The sequence below is a fragment of the Poecilia reticulata genome, chromosome 9, assembly GCF_904066995.2.
Source record: "Poecilia reticulata chromosome 9, P_reticulata-male-v2, whole genome shotgun sequence".
Lineage (NCBI taxonomy): Eukaryota > Metazoa > Chordata > Actinopteri > Cyprinodontiformes > Poeciliidae > Poecilia > Poecilia reticulata.
The window spans coordinates 2,310,601-2,333,942 of NC_088838.1; the positions used below are offsets into that span (position 1 = coordinate 2,310,601).

The following is a 23,342-nucleotide window of genomic DNA, read 5'->3' on the forward strand; positions in this document are numbered from 1 at the left end:
AATGGAGAAAAAAAACACTGAAGACCTGAGCCATCCGAGAGGCATGATGGGTCCATCTAGAGGTCCACCAGAACACTGCTAGTGAACGGTTCTTCAGGAAGAGCACGGCTGGCACAGACTGGTGTGGAAATAAGATCCACATTCTCTAAAGCAGTTTGTCTCCACTTTACCTGTCCATCACCAGGCCAACACAAAGACGAGACCACCCACACACCTTCAGGCTTCAATAAATCACTTCACCTGTTGGTGAAGTTGGTGAAGACCAAACCTTGAAATAATTAACATTTTTCTAGAAAACATTTAGTTAAAGTCAAACAACTGTTACAAAGACAAACAAACGTGGATGGTAAACTTTGTTTTATTAGATCTTTAAGCTTCAGAAACAGGACTTCATATGGCCATGTGCTTTGGTATTCTATGGTTGTTACACAAAGTATGCTGCCAGAGCTGCCATTTTATCTTTGGGTTTTTTAGGGTTGCCACGGCGTCCCCTGCCTCGTCCTCGACCTCCTCGCCTCGCGCCCCCACCTCGGTGCATGGAGTGCCTCATAGTGGCGTGTTTGAGCTCCACCACGTCCTGAAAGACGGGATCACAGAAAACACAGCCGGTGTGTTGGGTCTCGTTGTCAGGAAGTGGAGTGCGGGCCTTGTTGAAGTCCACAGCAACAAGTGAGGCGTCACAAGCATCACAGCTCTCCTGTGCCACCTGAGAAGAGAGAGAGGCCAGAAAACCTGAGGGCAAGCTCACACACAGCCTGACTGTACGGTTTGGTTTAATCCAACCATGTGGCTGAGAACATCAACCAAACAGGTCTGATCTGCAGGTGGAACTACTGGCTACGCAGTTTATACCTGCAGAAATCAGTTACCACTCCCGCTTTTCCCCAATTTTGCATTAAGTGATGTCTGACTTTATTAATATCCAATTATGTTTGTTTCAACTGAGGCCAAATTCAAATTCCAACAATATGACAAGTTAACCGTACACTTTGAATCCACATTTTAAACTGCTGCCATGTTTGTCTTGATTTAGAACCATATAATACACTTATTAAAAAAAGTCTCATAAAGAAGTGTTAAAACCGGGGAAAAATTAGTTCCAGCAGGATAATCTTTTAGTGAATCATTTTGAAAAAATGTACTGTATTTTCCGCACTATGAGGCACACCGGATTATAAGGTGCATAGAATAGACGCTACAGTTAGGGTTGCCACCCGTCCCGTATTGAATCTATACGGGATGTGATTTGTACCGTACTCTACAAATGTGGATGTATAAGAAGTGGTCCCCTAGTACTTTATATAGTAGGCTGCGCCAGTCATTGTTTCACTCACGGTGTTTGTGTTGCAATATTGTGCCCAACTGCTTTTTGGTAACACAGACCAACCGACACGCTGCCGCCGCAGTCTCTGTCTCTGTCTCTGTCTCTCTCTCCCCCCCCGCCCCCCGGCTTTAAATGTATAGGGGCTGGTCCCTTGGTAACCCTAGTCGAAGAACCCCGGATGAATGTCTAAAGCCACTTTGTTGACATAAAGAATGTCAACAAAACAGTCCGACTCCGGTCGGCGAGGAGAGCCTTCCGCAACTGGGCCGGGGCATGGCCGGACGATGGTCACCCTTCTCTGTTCGCGCACAGCATGTTGGTGGAGAACATGGTGCTAAATGACCTGCAGACGACCTGATCAGGTCGGTAGGTAGATAGATCAGTCAAACTTTATTAACAACCCAGCATTCTGACAACTATCCCAGCATGCACCGCGCGCTTCTTCTTCTACGGGCGACTGCTTTATTTTATTCGGCGGCTGCTTACCGTAGTTGCTAGACCTGTTGTGGCTCAATATTGGTTCATATATAAGGCGCACCGGATAATAAGGCGCACTGTCGGCTTTTGAGGAAATTGAAGGTTTTTAGGTGAGCCTTATAGTGCGGAAAATACGGCAACTTGATTATATTTACACTGTGAAAAAAATCCCATGTTAAGAACTTATTCATAGTCTCATTCAAATAAATAAAACTAAAGCTTTTTGAAAACTTCCTACTTCATTTATATTGTATCTTTTTTTAAATTGATAAAAAGTTTTAATGAACTTTTAAGCAATGACTGACTGAGGACTCATGTTTATATGGCTGCCAGACATGGTGAGGCAAATGGTGCAGGAGGTTAAAAAAAACATAAAATCCATAAAGATGACAGCAGTCAGGGGTCACCCAACCCTAAGCTCCACTATAGCCATCAGACACAATCTAAAAGTCCAGCAGATGTTTGGAAGGAGTACACTGGAAAAAATCTCCTGTCCTCCAGATGGAAGCATGTGGAGTTTTCTAAATTTGAACTTGGAATCTGTGCTTTCATCAGATGAGAAGTTTGATTTTCAGCAGAAAACACTTCAGGAGCATCTGGTGCCAGAGAATCTCAGACTCACCAAGTATAGTGGAAAATTTGTGATGCTGTGGGGCTGTTTCTCCTACCAGGACATTTAAAATAAAAGTCATTGTGTATTGTGACAGACAACCAGAAATAGGTCACTGCTAGGTAAAGATCTCAAAGATGTAGCCAAATCAACACAGAAATAGTTCATCAGAGAGAGATTCTGTCTTCCTCCATGCTCCTCCCAGTTTAATGAACTGAAGTGTGAAGAAACCCTGCACTCTGAACCACATGCGTGTCTGTGTGGGCATGCGTGTGTGTCTGCTTCGACTTAGCGAAATCTTTCAAGGAGTGCTCTTCTGTAGGCAAAATGAGGCGTACCACAAATATAAAGAATTAGGCCACAGTTAATAATAAATGTGTCTTAAAGTGGGATTTGTTTCTCAACTGAAAATTAAAGTTAGGATTTTTTTTTCAGGATTGTTCAGAATGCAGTCATGCTGCTTCAGAATGTATGTTCCATCTGTATGCATCGTTAGCAGCTCTGCCAATAAATGAAGTCAACAACATGAGCAGAACATTTAGCAATTGTAAACACGAGTCCAATATGAGGCTGAGTCACCAGACAAGCCTCTCTTACCTGGATTTTGTGTGCATGCTCAAAGAAGTGCACCACTACATTGCACTTGTTGCAAGCCATTCTCCATTTTGGTCCAGATGTGGGATCTAGCACCAAGATGCCACTGTCACACTCCACACACTGGCCGATGCCCAGAGAGTTGAGGGAGTGCTGACAGGTTGGATGGGTGCATTCGTTACAGCCCATACCTGGTGTAAACACACATGAAGGTCACATCACTCAGGATTGGTATGTGGAAAACCAGTCATCACATTATCATCCAGCGTAGCTTATGTAAAGTCCTATCAAACACTCACACCATCAGATTATAAAGTTCAAGGGCCTCATGTATAAATAAAAGAGTACGCAGTTTTCATACTAAAACTTAACGTACGGACAATTTAGAAAAGTGCGGCGCACAAAAACAATTTGGATGTATAAAGCCGTATGTACATACATGCCCACCTTTCCTTCATTAATCCCAATTTGTGGGAAATGAGTGCAGCTGTGTCACCACCCATGAATACATATGTAAATTAGTAGAAATACCCAGAAGTCTGCCACCAAGTGAAGCAATAACCATGGCAACCTCCTCGTTTGTAGCAGTATAAGTATTTAAAATAATAATAATAATAATTCTATATTTTATTTAAAAGGTGCTTTCAGGACACATAAGGTCACCTTACAAAAATAAAAATAATACATTTTAAAAATAAAAAAATCCAAGAGCAAATGCCTGTTTAAACCGCAGGGCGTTCCGCCGGGATTTAAAGACAGACAGCGCGTCAGAGTCCTTTGAGTTTGGAATGTGGACGTTTATTCTAAATAGAGAAATCAAATGCATAAGTTGTACATTTACAGAATAGAGCTGCTTTCTGTCCATACAGGCGCCGCTTTGTGAATGATGGCTGGAGCTGGACCGGCACCGGTACCGCACGGCTCCTTCTTTAAATTTTGCTCAGATATCCAGGATGATCAGTCTGGAAACACTAATAAACCATCATCAACATTTCCCAGCAGATCAATATGTTCTCTGATCAATTGCTCCCTCTGAATCCTTCCCATGTTCTCCATCAGAGCCAAAGCTCCTCAATTACGCGGCTCGCAGCTACTTATATATGTGATTATATACACACCTTAAAAATAATCAAACCTGTTTGGAGTTCATCTGCTGATCAACACCGTTTTCTTTTTTTAGTGAGAATGAAATTACCCTACAGATCGACGCGCTTTGGCAGAGACCGACGCGTTACATCTTTATGAGACAAAAACTGAGGAAAAGTACTATTTACATTCGAGTGAGGTTTTATTTCTATTTTCTTTATTTTGTGTGCGTGTTAGGTTACTGTCTGAGGATAAATGCGGTTCAGTTTCATTGTTTACATTTAAGCAATAAAATATTAAAATCATGAAAAAACATCGGGTTTGATGCTTCTTGGTCTAAATAACAATGAATGGAGTCAGATTTCAGTGTATTTATGTGACTTTTAGTGCTTTGTAGTTTGTTGTTGTCCACAAAGAAAATGCGCTTAGCTGCTGCACATTTTCACGGCAGGCCAAAAGTTTGCGTATATTTGCGCAAACTTTCACGCCACGTTCATGCTGACTTGTGCATAAAATATGCTGCTCAAAAAAATAAAGGGAACACTTAAACAACACAATATAACTCCAAGTAAATCAAACTTCTGTGAAATCAAACTGTCCACTTAGGAAGCAACACTGATTGACCCGACGAGGGTCCCCGTTGTCAATCAGTGTTGCTTCCTAAGTGGACAGTTTGATTTTATTTTTTTGAGCAGTGTATTTTGCCGCACATTTTTTGTGCATACGCACGCTTTATGCATGCGGCCCCTGGTTTTGTCTTTCTTCCCTCACTTAGTCCTGATTCTGGTGCCAACTTGCAAACAATCATTACAGACAAAAGGGAAGCCAGCTTTTCAGATCAAATTCTAAAGGTTCATCAGAGATCAGAGATTCTTATGTACCTTAACATATTAAAATTAAAACATGGCATTTCTGAAAACGAACAGCAGAAAAGTGAAGAATGGGAGTCAACAGCAGTACCTTTCTTCATGTCCCTGAAAGGGGGGTGGCTGAAGCAGTAGGGACACAGTGGGTAGCTCTTGCCCCGGGCCCCAGACGTCCACAGCACCAGCTCAAAGTCATCCAGTGGGCAGCGGAGTTCCTTGTACAGCTTGATGGCTCCATTCTGCGGGAGGCTGTAGGTCTCGTCACAGTGGGAGCAGTGGAGCCGGCTAGGCTTGGCCTGTAGGAACAGGAACAACTCAGTCACTCTGCTCATACCTCCAGTACACAGTCAGGTTAGTATCATCACTTCCACACAGCCACTATGATGATGGACATAATACTATGATGGACATAATGTCCTGTTCTCTTGAGGAAGTATAACACTATGGAGTGTTATAGTACAGTATCATGTCAACAGTTGCCAGTTGTACCTGGTACTAGTTACACCTGACCAGGTGTCATTTACAATTGATGTTAAATATGTCAAATTAAACCCTGACCAGGTACAGAAAATCAATAGCTCATTTGATTTTACATTCTGAAGTCATACAAAGTTTCTATTACAGAAACGGTTACAGAAACTTTTGATGTCTATTAGCGTCATGTGGTTTCTCAGTTTGGGATTATATATCAGTGTGCTAAACATGAAAAAGTACCAGTTGTATGAACTAATATCTCTACAGACTTTCAGTCAGGAGTTAAACAAAAACACAACTTGTGCTTCATGACCTCATCTGGAGAAAATACCTGCAGTTCATTTGAACTGTTCCATGATTGTGTGAAATGAAGAAGATATTATTTTACTCATAATGCTTCCAATGCTTGCTGAGACTCCATCCAACTGATTCAATGATGTATTGGCATGTGAAGAACTCACAACACTTGGAATACAACTGCCAACAAAATAACATTCCAAACTGCCCTGCCTGATGTAAATATTGCTAACAGATTTTGCAGTAACAACACACTTTCCATGCATTATAACATTGAGTTTGTCTTGTTGCAGTTATTCTCATTAAGTCAAGAAGTGGCTGTTCACACAGAGCCAGGGTGTGGTTCTGCTGGAGGTTTCTTCCTGTTTCTGAAGAAAACACAATAAATCCTTGCAGGTCTGAGTGTTGCTGCTGGCTTCTATAAACGCTTTATATATCACACATATGAAAATTACATCACACCAAGAATGTTGTGGAGACACAAATGGGTTTCAGGCTCAGTTCTACTTTTTACATTCCAAATTTGTAAAGTGCTAAAAACAAATTAAAATAAATTAAATTAATTAAAATTCAATCCTACATACAGAGGTGGAAGGCACAATGGCCTCAAGAGGGCACCAGAGCGCAACAGGTTTTCAGTGAATCTCATGATTACAAGCAGGTTACTTGATATAATATAATTTGTCAACTTTAGTTACAGAAATAAAACTGTACATAGAAAATTCATTATGTAAACATAGCTTTGTAAAAGCAGAAAAAAGAACACCACATGATGACATCAGAAATATGAGTAACAACTATAACAACAATGATTTCATCAGAGATTTCTAATAAGGATCAACTGTTACTCCTACTTTAATAACCAACATAACCAAAATACAAGAGGTCAGATAAAAGTTTAAAGATGTTCATGTTTTCTCAATCTGAAGGGGGCGCTCAACTCCACAGTGTTGTTTCACTGACGGCTGAAACAAAAATGGCCTCATGTTGTTGTTAATATGATACGTAACTGTGTCATGGATGGAATCACATTTATATTTTGGAGGATCAAACTATCAATCTAGAAACTAGTCAGAGAGCAGCAAACATCTTGATGCTCATTTCCAAAATTCCACACATTAAACCTGATTAATCTGAAAACTATTGCCAGGTCTGCAACACTTTACCATTTCCATATATCCGCCATAACGGCTTCTCCTTGCGGGATTTCTGGGGAGCCATCTCCAGCAGTAATTAGAGAAGGCTCCAGCACCTAATTTTTCATTTTAATTTTTCTGTCCAAAGTTTTCACACTGGACAGTCTATCGCAGGACAACAGAGACACACAGAACATGGACACTTTGACTAGATCCACTCACCTGGATGTATTTCATGAAGCGGTGGCACTTGCCACAGCGGGAGAGGGGCTTCCCAGTGGCAGCGATGGGGGAGAATGAGACCTCCATCAGTTCATCCATACCTACACACACACACATACACACAGTCATGTTTTATTGTGGTGACTTTACATCGACTTCTATTCATTTTCTACAGCCTAACACTTACCCTACCCCCTAACCATCAGATACCTAACCCTGACTAAAATTAAATTCACACCTTAGTCCTAAATCTGACCCCTGACCCAAAAACAGCACTTCCCCTTGTGGGGACCAAGCTTCAGTCCTCACAAGGAGGAGTGAGTCCCCACAGCGTAGTATGTGTCAGGAAAATGGTCCTACAAACATTTGTGCATTTGTTGGTTTTACCAACAAATGCACATGCATACACGCACACACACACGCGCACCCACCCACCCACACCCACGCACGCACGCACGCACACACACACAGTCTGGACAGGATCACAACAGAACCACTAGCCTAGCAACAGCTTGCTTTTTCTTACTACAACCAACACGCATTACATAACAACTTGTACTTTATTACTTTATGAACAGTAAGTAAACCTGAAACCAGATATTTACATACACTGTATAATACTCAGAACCTTTTGTGTATCATAAAATCAACTGACTTTCCTGTTTTAGATCAGTTAGAATTACAAAGATGATTTCTATTTATGAGTAAATAATGACAGAAAGACATTTGTGAGAATATGTTTTAACTTTAAAACATAAGTTTACATACATTAAGACTAGACTAGTTTGGGGAAGTCATCTTGACTTCCCCAAACTACTTGGGGATGTCAAGATGATGAAGTCCTGGTTTTCTAGCTTTTTGATCAAAATATTTGATCCACACCTGTTCATATATTTCAAGGCAACGTCTTAAACACACTATGTGCTTATGCAACATCATGGAAGATGAGAATCAGCCAAAACATCAGCAATAGGAACACGGAGCTGTAGATTCAGTCTTGTTTGCATTTTCCAGATTCCGGAAGGTTCCATGGCCATATGTTCAACAACTACATGGAAATATAAATAGTATGGCAATGAGCAGCCAGCACACTGTTCATGGAGGAGAAAACCCAAAGTAAAAGTTAGTGACCACTGACTTGTTTCACATGCAGACGCTGCTGTGAAACAGGTTCTGTATCAATAGAAGCTGAAAGATGGTAAATAAACCATTTCTCAAAAAATAACATAAAAAGTAAGATTGCAAATGCACTCAAGAAAAAAATATCTTCACTTTGGGGGAAATGCCCAATTCTGTGAAGAAACAAAAACGTGAACTGTTCAGCCATAATGACCACTGTTAGATCTGGGGGCGAAGGGACCTTGAGAACACCGTCCCAACTGTGGGGCTGTTTTACTGCAGAAAGACTGGTGCCCTGCTGATGCCACAGGAAGTCATTCCTGCCTGTAGCCATCAGACTATACAACCCAACTCTGAGTGGGTTTAAAATCAAAGTTTTCTCTGAACTAGAGTAATATTTTAACATGTGCATGATTCTTATTATTTTATCTTACATTTAGTCTGTGAGGATTCTACACATAACCAGCTAAAAAAACACTGAATGGATTCCAAAAATATTCTTTATTTATTACAAAAAGTCCAAAAATAGTTCAAAAATGATGAATTGGGCCCAAAACTGAGGTCAACATAACAAACAATAACTCAGATAGTAACACAAAGAACTCAAACACAAAACTGACCTAACAAATAAGACATGAAGGGAACTTAAATAGTGGCTGATCGGTCAATGTTCTGAAGTGTCCATCAAGAAGCTCGTATCTCAGGCCCGCAGAACATTTGTGAGCAGAGCTGAAAAGGTGTGAGAGCAACAAACCTGGCCCAGTTCCAGGTTCTGTCAGGAGGAATGGGCCTGAACTCCAGTAAAGTACTGTGAGAAGCTTGAGGAAGGAAAGCCGGAACACCTGACACAAGTCATTCAATTTAAAAGGCAGTATTGAGGAAATAAATGCAAACTCAATATTCCGGAAAATAAAAATGATTTGGGTATTCCTAACTGACTTCAAACAGGAAGCATTCAATCTGATTTAAAATATGTAAGTGTCTCCAATACAGTGATTGTTGCCATCAGATCTCAACTGTCCATGTACTGCTGCTGCATACGGAGATAGTTGCAGGTAGTGTGGTAAACTTACTGGTGATGGAATCAACAAAGTAGTGAAACTTCCTCTTGAAGATCTCCAGTGTGTGCTGCAGCACCTGCTGGTAGTTCACTTTTCCCTGAGCGATGAGGTTCAGCTGCTTCTCCACAGCGCTGCGGATGGTAGGGAGCACCAGCTCTGCATCTGCGCTCCCACACAAAATATGCTTTTTCTAATGTCAACCACTTAAAACAGGGCTGTTCAAAGTGTAGCCTGGACCATTAATGGCCCCAGGACTGATTTTGTGTGTCTCCTGACCATGATTCAAGAATAACACCAATTTGTTTCGCCAGCAAAGGTTGTTGATGCAAATGGACACTTTATTTTTAATTAGAACAAAATTATGACAAGTAAATAAAATCTTAGGTTCAATAAAAAGTATTTTCTATGTCTTTCAATAGCTACACTTTTTACATTTAATACAAAAAACCTATGTCAATTTAGTCACTCAAAAACAGACTTTGGTTCACCCAAATCTATTTTTATTAATTTATTAAACTTTGCAAAATAAAGCAAGCATTTTCAAAGAAAGTCTGGCTGCCTTAAAGTCCCAAAATGGATTTTATAAACCTTCAGAACAAGACAGGACATCTGCATCAGTTGCCATAGCACTTTGAAACCAAAAGTTTTCATCTGAGAGAGTAAAAGCAATGAAAGAAATGTACCTATTTTGTAGTAGCCATGTACCAAGACAATGCCCAAGTTGGTGGGTTTTAGTCTGCGTCCATTCTCTACTGTCACATAGTTCCTTTGACAGATGTTGTTGATGTGGACGGGGATGCTGGCATCAGTACCTGAAAGGCCGAGGATTACATTACGATTTCAAAAATGTCATTATGGAATTTTTTTTTTTATATAATTTAGTGGGTAAAAATTAACATAGAGCATATATCGTGGAATCTAGTTGTGAGAATTCTAAAAATACTACCGATAACATTTCCTGAAAATTAGCGGCAAACTACCCTACCCGCGCAAGAAATAGTGAAATATTTCCATTTTATGTATTATTTGAGTCTGTAGGATCTTTTATTTTGAAAATCCTTTAACCAGATTCTCTCAGTTACTTGCGCGCCAACATTGAGCCCACAAGCAGCAAAATGAGTAAGAAACAGATCAGGTGTCTTTGGAAAGTTTCTTTGCGAAGGGAAAAGGCCCAAAGAGACAGGAGAATAGATTTATCCCTGACCAGTAGGTGAGTCCCACATTACAAGCCGCTCTGCGTAACATGCGGCGACCGGCTGCTAATGAGGCAATGAAGCTTCAAACTGCTTTGCCACATAGAGACCAAGCAGGCTGTGGATATAAGCAACACTTCGGGTGTTATTGTCTCTCATCACTCCCAGATGGGGCCGTCTCGTTGCAGAGAAACAAGCTCAGGGATCCCGTTAGTATGTATCGTGAGTTAAAATTTTCACGAAAGTAAAATGTTTGTTTTTGTGGCACTTCTGTATCTTATTTTGAAGGGATATATAAACGTTACCTTAGCGACCAGAGTCAGAGCGTTTGGGCAGTGGTCGTGAGTCTCAAGTCTGGTTTAGACGGAAAGATTTAAGAATTGTCGGCCGATTCTCCAAACCTCTGTGACCACAGAGCTGATAAAAGTTCAACAGGTTCAATCGGTTCGTGTGTCCAAGGCAGGAGCAACACGAACCGATTCCAGTCACGAACATCCCGATTCCAGAGGATAATCCAGTAAAACCTCCCAACATTGCGGGAATTTAGAATAACCAAACACGGATGACGATGTAGAAGCAATAGTGATAGTTTGTGGAGTCATTTTAAGAGATAAAAGACGTAACAAAAAGAAAAGGCAGTGGATAAAAGACAACGGGAGCAGCTGCTCTATTTGCTGCACTATGATTTGGAGGTGAATATGTTTTTTCATAGTTAACATTTTTAACTGAATAAGCATAATAATGACCTTTAGATTTAATAATAAACATTTCCACATATCATCTCCGATATCCACCGGACTCAGTTGCGCGATATGTCAGCTGGTTGGGATTCCCCTCTGTTCTTACGTCACCGCAATTTCTGATTGGCTACCTGTCACATTCAGCAGGTCGTATTCTCGTTCCCAGACAGGAAAAACCCCACAGGTTGCGATAAAAACTCCAAGACAACCCAAATAGGGTATATTCAGGATTTAGCGGGAACACCAACACCGACCCCCCACCCGCCTCCGGCCGCAGCAAAATTTTCCAAGCCTTGACCGGTCCGCGGTAATAAAAAGGTTGGGGATCACTGATCTAACTGACAACAGGTCTAGCTTTTACCAATGCCATGTTTCTCCATGAGTGTGATGAGTTCTGCCTCGGTCAGGTAGTAAGGAGGGCTCGTCTGCCGCTCTACCAGCTTGATCTCCTCCACTGTAAAAGTGTCTCCACATTCGCAGGTGGGCATCGCTTCCTCCAGAGGAATACCCTGCCAGGGCATTACTGTGGTGTAACCTGTGGACACATTCCAACCAGAGGAAAAACATCAGTTGTTTCAGCATGTCTTCACTGGATAAGTTATTAAAACAAGGTTATTTTGTAACTGCAGAAAGCAAAGACAGCAGTATTCCTAAAAGTGAACAAAAAATGAGGACAGAGTTTCTGACGCAATGAAACTTCATGACCACATTCTTCTGGTCCTATTTCTCAAATTTTCTCCATTTTCTCCAATGCAACACCTATTGTTTAGGCACTGCACTGCAATATGAGGGTAGCGTCACTTGATTGATTAGAATTCCATAACTAACCACGCTCTCTGTAACTGTGAAACAGATTAGCATTAGAAATGTGCAGTTCTTTGATCAGACATCATAAAGACAGTTTAACAAGCCTAAAGTAACAAGAAAAAAATTTGCATTTCCTGTGAAAATGCAGTGTGTATGCTGTACGCTGAATGCTTTTGGTGAAAATTGCAAAAGCATTTGAAGTCAATTGCAGAAGACTTGGGTAAATGTAAGAAATGGGCAGAAGGAGCAGAACAAAGCATAATCTATATAGTGCCTATAGGAAAACTGTTGTAGAGGAGTAAAAACTTTTGAACAATGCAAAAATCCCACCCAAAGTACTAAAAATTGTAGCTTACAAAGCTAAAATGTAAGGTTACAGCAGTTTATAAGGTAAAATTAGCTAAATGGTTAAAACTATCTAAAATACTAATGACAACATCGAGACTAGTACTAGCATTTAGATTTACAGTAAAATGCTAGGACTGTAAGTTCTAGCATTTTAAGAAGAATGTTGACTACCAAGAACATACTACCAAAAGAATATTGGAAATTCTCTTTGAGTAGTATGCCACCCTGTCCTTTTGTCCTGCTGTTGGAACAACAGTAGTATAAGTACAAGTAGAAGCAGCATTATCAGTAAAAGTAGCATATGGTAGATTAACAGCCATATGGTTGTAAGAGAGCCACTGTCCTCACAAGGCTGGTAAATAGAGTGTAGCTTCTGAGTGTGTGAGCTACAGCTGCATGAGGAGCAGATCAGGGGAGAAAGTAGTTTCAGATTCTTGGGGGTACTATGACAAAAAATATATATATATATTACTTCTTTGAGTGCTTTGGAGTTTCTGTGCTGATTCATTTTTTTGCGTAGCGGTAAAAGCTGGTTGTTACAAAATAAAGCTGTATTTCTCTCAGTCCACTGGCTGCAATGTTGACACCTTGAGATGCCATGAGACCTAAATCCTGAACATCATGGCATGGAGGGCATCCCAGTTTTCCATGTCTGGCATATAACCGTTCATTTTAGCTTTTAAACTGGTTCTATTGATCCTGTGTCCAGACAGAGTACAGCACCAAACAATTTTTTTATATTAGACAATTTAATTTCACATAATTATCGCGGGAGAAGCCATTTGTTTGTTAAATACTTAATGAAACATATTTACCATGTTTAATGTTTGTTGTGAATGACTTATACTCACAAAGAACGAGGTCATTAGTCCAAGTTTGTCGTTTATTGAACGTTCAGAAACTACAGCGGCTGTGATGCACCAAGGCAAAGGTAAAAAAAAAAAGGTAAAACATCCCGAACAGGCGATCAACTCTAAACGATTCGCACCCTTTTACTCTCCGTCTGTCATTTAAGCACACCCGTTGCCATGGCAACCTCCTGCGCTCCACAAGCCGACCAGAGATTAAAAACATAACATTCAGTCCGTTACAATATTAGGTTTGCAGGCTTGATATTTATTTTGCGATTATTAATAAGCCTCTCATGAACACAGCGGTGGTGGATTAGTTAACTTTAAACTCCTGCTCTGCTAGTTATTTCTGTAATGGAACCGAAACGCACAGAATTGCGCAACATCTTGTTGAAACAATAATTACTGAGATTATTATTGTTGTTGGGTCATTAATTTGAACACGTTTTGTTGATTTTTTTTGTTGTAGTTCTTTCATAAAGTTCCGAACGTTTTAAGCCAGTCAGAGGAGGACGTGCTGGTCTCAGCGAACTGGCGGCGTTCAGTTTGTCACCTAATGCCGAGATCGACTCAAAACTTCCGCGTCGACATATTGCACCGCTGCTCTAGCAAAGCACAACAGTTCAGAAACAATATGGAATGGGAAAAAAATTATTTATTAACTGATTAAGTCGTGTTTTAGATTGTTTTTGAAAAACTAATCAGTCACGGCTGATTAGTGGGTGAACTCTCGGCTGCACAGTGAACCCATTGATTCTTTACAGCAGACAGCCGCTCCTTTCTCTTGCAGGTACTGCGTACCCCCGCTAAATCTTTTAGGGGTACGCAGTACCCCCTTAGAGGCCAGCAAAAAGCCTCTGACACTGGCTTTTTTCTGGCCAGTGTCAGAGGCTTTTTGCTGGCCAGTGTCAGAGGAGGGCCACTGTATTCATGCCAAAACATGGCATGAATACAGTATTCTTACTAATTAAATACAATCAAAGGACCCAAGGGAGCACATTTAATATTTTTAGCCTATCATCAGCTAAATTTTAGACAACAAATTTTACCATCATTGTTTTTCTTTTATCTCTGATGAAGAAGAAGAACGGGGAAAGAAAAAGACAAGATGACAAGCAATTCCATGCAGACCGAAGGTTTACCATGCTACGATGTGTAACAGGCAAAAACATCAGACTTTAGCTGGTACAAGATTTATTCCCACAAAGACGAGACAAGTTTGTTTAACGGATTAAAAATCCAAGTGTTTAAAGAGGATTGCTTTGAACTCCATATTGGAGCAGTGTAGACGCCTGGTTTTACCTGGTGAGATGAGAGTTTTCCCGCTACATGAAAAGGCCTCGGTGCCAATTCTGAAGTCTATAGTGGTTTGTAGGTACTGGCAGTCCTGACTGACAGTAGCAATGAAATGTCGTGTGATGTAGTCATACAGGCGCCAGCCATCACTCCCTGCAGGACGGAGGAGAGGAAGAAGCTCTGAGACTCAAAGGACTGAGAACAGATACATTTCACAGTAGTGATATCCAAACTTTGGTATTTGTGTGGGTCACAAATCTTTTATTTTCATTAAAAATGCAAAACATAAATTTATCATTTTATTTTTAACTACTCACCCATATTTCAACCAAATGAATAGTCTGTTTCTCATAGAAAATGGGTCATTAAATTACTATAGACCTAATTTATAAATAGTTGACATTAAAAGAAAGGTTTTTGGTTTCTTGAATGTTTAGGTTGAGTATTTTTCATCTACAATATTTCTTTTTAATATCTGATATATCTGATTTTATTTCTCCATTTTCTTGCTTCAAGTCTACAGAAGAGGATCAGAAGAGGTCCTCTAATTCTTCTCTTCTCCGAATTAGAAATGTTGTTTTTTGCACAAACAAAAAGACTGAATTCTACCAAACAAATGCAGGACGGATTTTTCTTGTGAATAAAGTGCAGATTTACAAATCTTATAACACAGAAGAAGCTGTTATGTGATTATTTTCATACATGAACAACATAACTGATGTAGACCTGGGAATGTTTTGGTTATTTATTTGGATTTTGACATACATTCAAATAGAATCAGAGTTCTGAGAAAAAAGTCAACATTCCTCTTTTTTTTTTAAGTGACCCAAATCCTATTCCGTACTTCTATCTCAAGTCATGGCCCTCTTAATTTATTTATTTGTTTTTATTTGAATTTTTTTATTATTTGGCTTTCTTTTCCTTTCAGCCATTATACAGAGTCTTTCCTTTCCTGTCAATAGACTTTTTACCTTTGTGTTTTAAATTGAGGTTTGAGTGACTCACCCAGTTCCCCCTCTGATGCAGAACGCGTGGGGGTAATGGGTGGATGGTCTCCTGCATCATTTCCCTTCCTGGGACGGTTTATGCCGATTGAAAGAAGTGCTTTTACCTGGTGAAAAGAATTTTTTAACTCTGAATAAAATCATTTAAATATATTCCAATTGCCATGTCCAAACGCAACACAATGCATGCAATTTTATGTGCCCTCATCCTTGCATATACTAGCCTGACTAATTTTGTATTCTCAGCACCCATTTGGTCCTACCTCTTCTGCCCAGGCAGTGTTGTTGATCTGCTGCTTCAAGGTTCCTTTCAGGTCAAAGTTCTCATGGTAGAGGGTGGTCTCAGTACGTGGGTAGCTGATGTAGCCCTGCGTATAGAGGCGCTCTGCAATCTGCATGGTATGCTGGGGACCCATACCTGTAACATCCCATCAGTACATCTGTTCCCAACTGAACCTGCTTGTCCACAAAACGGAGAACTCCACTTTAAAGTTTCTTTAATGTCGTAGTGAGAAACAAATATCATAACAACTAAAGTTAAAAGATTACTCCAGAGTAAGAGTTTTCAGGGACATGCGCACCACTACCTTGTACATCTAGCAACTCCACAAAGAAGGAGTTTAACTTTCCGCTGAAAGAGAGCTGGTTCCCCCCTATGGCTTGATGTCAAAGCAAAACAGTCTAATGTGTATTATGATGACTGATGGTTCAGGAAAACATCACTTACCTAAAGCAGAGCTGGCCACTCTCAGCATCTCCACAGTATTCAAGGCCTGAGGCCTCTGTTTGACCTTTTCTTTTTTACTCACTGACTCCACCTGCATCCAGAAACAACACAAAGATTATTAATACTACCAACCAAAATCAAACAGGCACTTCAGTCTTAGTAGTCACATCAGGGGCCTCATGCATAAAGAGTGCGTGCGCACAAAAAAATGTGCAGCGCCGTATTTTATGCACAAGTCGCCATGTATAAAAATTAACTTTGCTTCAAAGTTTGCGTAATTATACGCACACTTTTGCGCTGCATGAAAATGTGCGGCAGCTACACAAACGTTTTCTGTGGACAATGTCAAACTACAAAGAGTCAAAACTCACTTGAATACACTGAAGTCTGACTACATTTATTGTTACTTAGACCAAGAAGCACCAAACCCGATGTTTTTTTCATGGTTTTAATATTTTTTTGTTTAAACATAAACGATGAAACTGAACCGCATTTATCCTCAGACAATAACCTAACACGTGCACAAAATAAAGAAAAGAAAATTAAAGGATGTAAAAAATACATTTGCTCAGTTTTTGTCTCATAAAGATAAAACACATTGGACTGTGTGCTGAAGCGCATGAAATACATCTATGGGGTAATTTATTCTCACTTATATAAAGAAAACAGGTTTGGATCAGCAGATTAACTCCAAACAGGTTTGATTATTTTAAGGTGATAAGGGTGTATAGACAATCACACGTACATAAGTAGCTGCACAAAGGGGCAACCTTTGCTCTGTGCTACAATTATGCGACACAACGTAATTGTGGCAGAGAGCTTTGGCTCTGATGGAGAACATCACCAATGGAAGGATTCAGAGGGAGATTGATGAGAGATCATATTGATCTGCTGGGAAATGTTGATGATGGTTTATTAGCGTTTAAATTGGCTGGACTGATCATCGTGGAGCTCCGAGCAAAACTTAAAGAAGGAGCCGTGCGGTACCGGTGCAACTGCAGTTATCCTTCAGTCGAGCCGCCCGCTTTGTGAATGCACCTTTATGGACAGAAAGCATCTCTATTCTGTAAATGTACAACTTCTGCATATGATTCTACTATTTAGAATAAACGTCCACATCCCCACTCGAAGGACTCTCTGACACGCTGTCGTTCTTTAAATCTGTGCTGGATACTCTGCTGTTCAAACAGGCATTTGCGCAATCTCTTTATTTATTATTATAATTTTTTTTATTTGGATCTTTTTTTTCCTTTTCTTTAAAATTTATTTTCGTTTTTGTGAGGTGACCTTGTGCCCTGAAAGCACATTTACATAAAATACAGAATTATTATTATTGTAAATACTTATACTGCTACAAACAAGGACGTTGCCATGGTTACTGCTTCACGTGGCGGCAGACGTCTGGGTATTTATACTAATTTACATATGTATTTAAGGGTGGCAACAGGGCGGACCAGCAGCTGCGCTCTATTTCTTGCAAATTAGGATTTATAAAGGAAAGGTGCGCAGCCACCTGTGTGCGCACAGCTTTATGCATCTGATTTTTTTTGTGCACCGCACTTTTCTAAATTTTTCTGTATGCCACGTTTTCGTGTGAAAACTGCGCACTCTTTTATACATGAAGCCCCAGATGATTTTCAGATAATCAGCTTCAAAAAGTTTTGTCTATCACATGTATTGTACTCCACACAAAGCTGAAATATAATAACACCTCCTGATAACTGACAGGAACGATCCAAACACCAATGTACTCAGGATGGTTATGTTCTGAATCTTACCTGGGCTTCTTTGGAAATCTTGGCCAGATTGACAAACATCTGCCCCACCTCCCTGTCAAAGACCCTGACCCTGTTCCAGTCCAGAGTCAGAGGTGTGTCCTTCCCTTTGAACACCTGACCGACAAACAGCAGGTTCAGCATCCTTGGCTCAGAATAAGGCAACAGTTCAGCACAGAGCTACACCATGTAAAGAGTTACACCACTGCAAACAGCATGCAATAAGAGATCTGACCGCAAAGAAGTCTGGGAAAAAGACTTCCCAGACTTCTTGGGAAGTGTGACTGTCTGCAGGTATATTTTAACCAGAGCTGTTCCTTACTCACATGAAACACAAGACAGCTGCTGGCAAAGTACTAAACATGAACCATTAAGTATGTAGAACCCACACTAAGTAGTAATGACTGATCTATGTGGCAAGAACGTAAACTCAAAAAGGGATTCTCTGTACCTTTGCCTGCAGAACCCAGTATGTTTCAGGTTTGAAGGACTGAATCTTATCATGGCGCTCCACACAGAAACCAAGTGTTGGGGTTTGACAAGGTCCAAAAGAGATCAGGGAAGAGTCTAAATTCCCATATTTGCCCTGGAAGTACTTTGTCTGGAATCTGGAAAAAAAACAAACAAACAAAAAAAAACTGGTTCAGATTCAGTATGAAGATCATACAGGACCTGTACTGATTAGAAAATAATTTTAAAACTAACAGATACAATTAGTCGTTGGTTAGAACAACTAATTAAGGCACAATATGCCTAGAAAATACATGATACTGAAATACTATCTGAAAAGTCATAATGTCAGTTTGATTGTATTTTTGTAGAACACATATAATTAGAAAATAATTTTATAATTTCTAAATATGATCAGAACTTTAAAAGTTCATTGAACGCAGACAAACTGGCGGAAGAAGCCAGCTGTGTGAGGCTGGAGGTGGAAGTATACCGTGTGAAGGCGCAGCCGATTCGCAGGTCCAACTCCTGACGAGCATCCACCGACAGCGCTTCGTTTCTGTTGGGTTCTCCCAGGCGGTTCATGGCGTTCCAGATGTCTGTGTCGGTTATGGAACTGAATTTGGCCCGGAACACACTCTGATCCCTGACAATGCTTTTATTCAGCACTGGCTGGATGGCATCCAGAACCTGCAGGTGAAAGGTTTTCTTTAACAATGACAACAGGTTCAACATCCTAATTAACATACTTGTACATACTTGTCAGCTCAGTCTATGTCAAATATATTAGTGAATATGTTTTCAACCTCAATTAAAACATGTATTTCCTGTGGAGACTTGGTATACATGAGGAAAGCTACCTCAAAACAGATGTTCTCGCCTTCTTTATCACAGTCCAGCCATAAAACCACATAGTCACAGCCTCTGGCTTCAACCTGGAGAAACTTCACCATGCTGAGTTTAGGATTGGCCTCCTTCTTTTCCGTTGGAGCTTTGCTGAACAGCTCTGCAGGATCTACTTTGTCCCAGTTGTTGTATTTTCCTAGAAAGAGAAAAATATGCACTGAGGTACTGATTCCACTAGACTTTTTATTTCTAGCAAAAAAAAAACAACTTATTTTAAAAAGAAGTTGTGCAAACAATTTAGGGACTACAAGGAGTTGGTGTTTAACCTAAAAAAATAAAGAACTTAAAAGCTTGTAAACATTACATTTTGTTTTATTTTATTTTCCCTATGAATATGAATATTTCACAGAACAAATATAAGAAATGAATGTAAAGGAGCAGAAAGAAGTATTAACTTATATCTTCCTCCATTCACAAAGAAATTCACAAGAATTAAACTCGGCTAGCATGACATCGAGATACATACCGTATTTTCCGCACTATAAGGCGCACCTAAAGAGAGACAGAGACTGCGGCGGCAGCGTGTCGGTTGGTCTGTGTTACCCAGAAAGCATTTGGACACAATATTGCAACACCAACACCGTGAGTGAAACAATGACTGGGGCAGCCTACTATATGAAGTACTAGGGGACCACTTCTTTATTATTACACATCCACATTTGTAGAGTACGGAACAAATCACATCCTGCATTGCGGAACAGGTGGAAACCTTAACCCTAGTGTCTATTCTATGCACCTTATAATGCGGTGCGCCTTATATATGAAAAAAGTTTTAAAATAGGCCATTCATTGAAGGTGAGCCTTATAATCCGGTGCGCCTAATAGTGTGGAAAATACGGTAATTGCAATAATATTGTAACAGTAATATCAATGGCATTAAACATCTTTATGACTCTTTTTATCAGTTGTGGGCATAAACGGCAGTTAGGGTCCATCCAACTGGCAAAATATATAATGTTAATATGCACAGAATAAATGAATTACATGTAAAATATGTAATCCAGCTAAGTGTGCATCAAAGCTGTCCTTTGCATTGTAAGATTACATACACTGATGTTGAAAAGATGACTGCAGAGTCATATTTTGTGCAGCTCTACAGATAAATTTCTCCACTATTTTTGAATTACATCACAAGAAGTCAGCTTGCAGCAAAAAGAGATAAACTGCAGGCACCATAAACTGTATAGTTACAAGTTTAACTCCTATATTCATAATATGTATTTAAATGATTTAATAAAAAATGAAAGCTCTTTTTTAGAACATAATCTGATTTAGAACATAATAGATTATGTTGTCTCTCTCTAACCGCTAATTCCCATCTTCTTCTCCCTGTCATGACTCAAGAATTGCTGAATCAAAAAACTGACTGGATTACAAAAGCAGTTACTTATAAAAGGGGGAAAGCACAATTTACTCACTACAAAAATAAACAAAATCAAAAGAAAAAAAAAAACAGAATTTTCTTTTCAAAGAAATATTCTGAAACAAACTCATAAACCTTTAATTGTCTGCTTCCCTTACTATGAGAGAACTTGTATTCTGTAAGGAGTTCAAATGATCCCATTTAATTGTATTTTTTTAAAGAAGATGACATTTATGTTCTCCAAGCAACAAAATACTATCAAGACTAAGATGAAGAAAGAGCAGGATCCAATATGAGAACACCCACCAATAAAGTCCAGACTCATCACATGACCACAAACAGAGGTCATCTTAAAGCGGACGGTCTGGCTTTGAAAACTCCCATTGTATTCATGCACTGAGCATGCTCCATTGAGCCCTTTCCGACTGGTACAGCTTCCTGAAAGAGAAGAACAACACAACAGCAGAGGCAGACTAATTATTCAGGCAGCAGATTCATCAGGTTGACATTTGTTTTTTAATAATTGCCATCTGCCACACAGGTTTGGCACAACTGGTGAGCAGCTCTGTGTTGTTCTCACTGGTCAACTTCTCATGAAGTAAACTCCAAAACAATTCATGTAAATGCAACAGCTTAGACGGACGAAATTATGAAAGGTTCTAGATACTAGTCGATTCGTACCCAAATCCTCTCAGCTGACTGTAGGAAAACTGAGCAGGGATTTCATTTTTCAGTGAGTCCAAAACTAAATCCAACAGAAAACCTGAGGGGTCACCTGAAGTGGACTGTGGACAAGAGATATGTGTACTATGCCAAGATATGGAATGCTGGCTGACTGAATGTTGAAATTAAATTTAACAAAAAGTGTATAAACAATTTATATAACAGGCATGTAACGCTATCATTGTGGGGAAATTACACTGACCACATACACATATCTTTGTCTCTCAGTACAAGTCATCAGAAAGGGAGTGATGGACCTGATTTCCCTCTGACTTTTCTTTAACATAGGCTTTGTCACAATCACAAGCCAAGGTATTTGATGACAGTCCATTTAGAAATTGTGAACTTATAGAATTTACACTATGGGCTGCCATTTGTAACTGTTACACAATCAAAAATTAACATTAATAGTTTGAGCTATTTAGCCTGTCATAAGAAAAAAACCTGTTCATTTTTCAAATATTTTCACCATGTTTTTCACATCACAGTTTCAAGCTAAATAATAAATATAAATATTTAGCTAGTTTATTGCTAAATATTTAGACTGGAGCTCTTTAGTTTGCAAATTGCTTAGATGGCAAACTAATAATTTAGCTTGCTAACTATTAAGGTTGAAATTGTGATATTTATAAATGAAATAATATGGTGAAAATATAAATCTATTTTTTTCTTCTCGTGAACAGCTAAATAAGGCAAATTATTGCTTATTGCCGCTAAGTTTTTATTTGTATATCTTTAAAAATACCACCCAAGCTAATACTAAATATTTTGATTAAAAGTATATTTTTTAGAAATTATTCAGTAGAATTATATTCTAAACTTGCATATGGACCTCCAGACCACAGATGTTTGAAGTTAGTTTAGTTACAATGAATATTTTTTTCAGTTCAGTTTAACATTAAGCATACAGCAAATGATGTTAAAAGTATTTTTTTTGTTAAACATTGTTGCTGCATGATACTGGTTTCAATCGCATATACAATCATATTCAATAAATCTGAATATGCATTCCGATTAGGTTTCTGGGGTTAAAAGTAAACCTTTTGAAAATGAAAACCTTTCAAGCAGATATTAAACATCTTTTTTCATTAAGTCCACATTTTTGTTTAAAAATATGTTTAATAATGTAATATTTTAATTTTAATGTCATGTCTTCATCAACTGTAAACAGAAAATCATCACAAATAACAGAAATAGAGGATTGAAAAGGTCAGCCTGAGTAATTACTTACCTAATTATTTTTCACTAAGTGCAATATACGAACTTTTTATTAATATTGTAAGAAATATGACTGTGTAAACATAAGGAATTAATTCCGATTTACCTTTGGAGAGAATTTTGGCGATCGACTGGGCCAAAGAAGGCTTCTCTGCCACCATCAGAACGGTTCTCATTCTGAATGATGACAAAAGAGCTGCTCCTCTAAAGAAATCTGTCTAGGTTGTTAAATACTAACACTTTGGAAGAAACTACTTAGCCAGACGCAGTAAAGAAAGAACACTTTACAGCCTATAAATCGTTAAAACCTTTCATAAATATAGTCATACAGCATAGTAAAGTCACTTGCTTAAAGGCAAAGCTTGTTTATTTGCGTTTACTTCCTTCTTCCTTTGTGTTTTATTGGCGGATAGCAACCAACTTAAGGTGCATTTACCGCCACCTACCGGACTGGAGTGTGCTCATCAATGATACACAGAGCGAATTTAGTAATACACACCTTAATGGTGTGCATTGTACACACACACACACACACACACACACACACACACACACACACACACACACACACACACACACACACACACGCACATACATACACACATACATTTACTTTTAAATACCATTGAATATGCTAGTATTTTTTTAGATTTATTTCTAATAGATTTTGTTTCA

General features: G+C 39.2%; 1 protein-coding gene across 1 annotated transcript; it reads right to left on the minus strand.

Moving 5' to 3' along the window:
- Positions 1 to 342: 342 nt before the first annotated feature.
- On the minus strand, positions 343 to 23,074 carry top3b (DNA topoisomerase III beta). The gene is made up of 17 exons (XM_008417419.3): positions 22,774 to 23,074; positions 21,033 to 21,164; positions 19,318 to 19,499; positions 18,951 to 19,147; positions 18,459 to 18,615; positions 18,011 to 18,124; positions 16,233 to 16,323; positions 15,769 to 15,923; positions 15,507 to 15,612; positions 14,508 to 14,654; positions 11,561 to 11,734; positions 9,950 to 10,078; positions 9,279 to 9,428; positions 7,087 to 7,187; positions 5,052 to 5,253; positions 3,009 to 3,196; positions 343 to 706 (listed from the first exon to the last, which is right to left on the minus strand). Exons 1-17 carry the CDS (start codon positions 22,841 to 22,843, stop codon positions 425 to 427), a joined length of 2,577 nt encoding a protein of 858 aa, XP_008415641.1. The 5' UTR covers positions 22,844 to 23,074; the 3' UTR covers positions 343 to 424.
- Positions 23,075 to 23,342: the final 268 nt, after the last annotated feature.

Coding starts and splice junctions, on each gene's coding strand:
- top3b (XM_008417419.3), bottom strand. CDS start 22,843: ATGAGAACCGTTCTGATGGTGGCAGAGAAGCCTTCTTTGGCCCAGTCG. Junction 7,188..9,278: donor CTTTGTTGATTCCATCACCA/GTAAGTTTACCA, acceptor GTGTGTGTGTAG/GTATGGATGAACTGATGGAG. Junction 707..3,008: donor AGCATGCACACAAAATCCAG/GTAAGAGAGGCT, acceptor CTCTCTTCTCAG/GTGGCACAGGAGAGCTGTGA.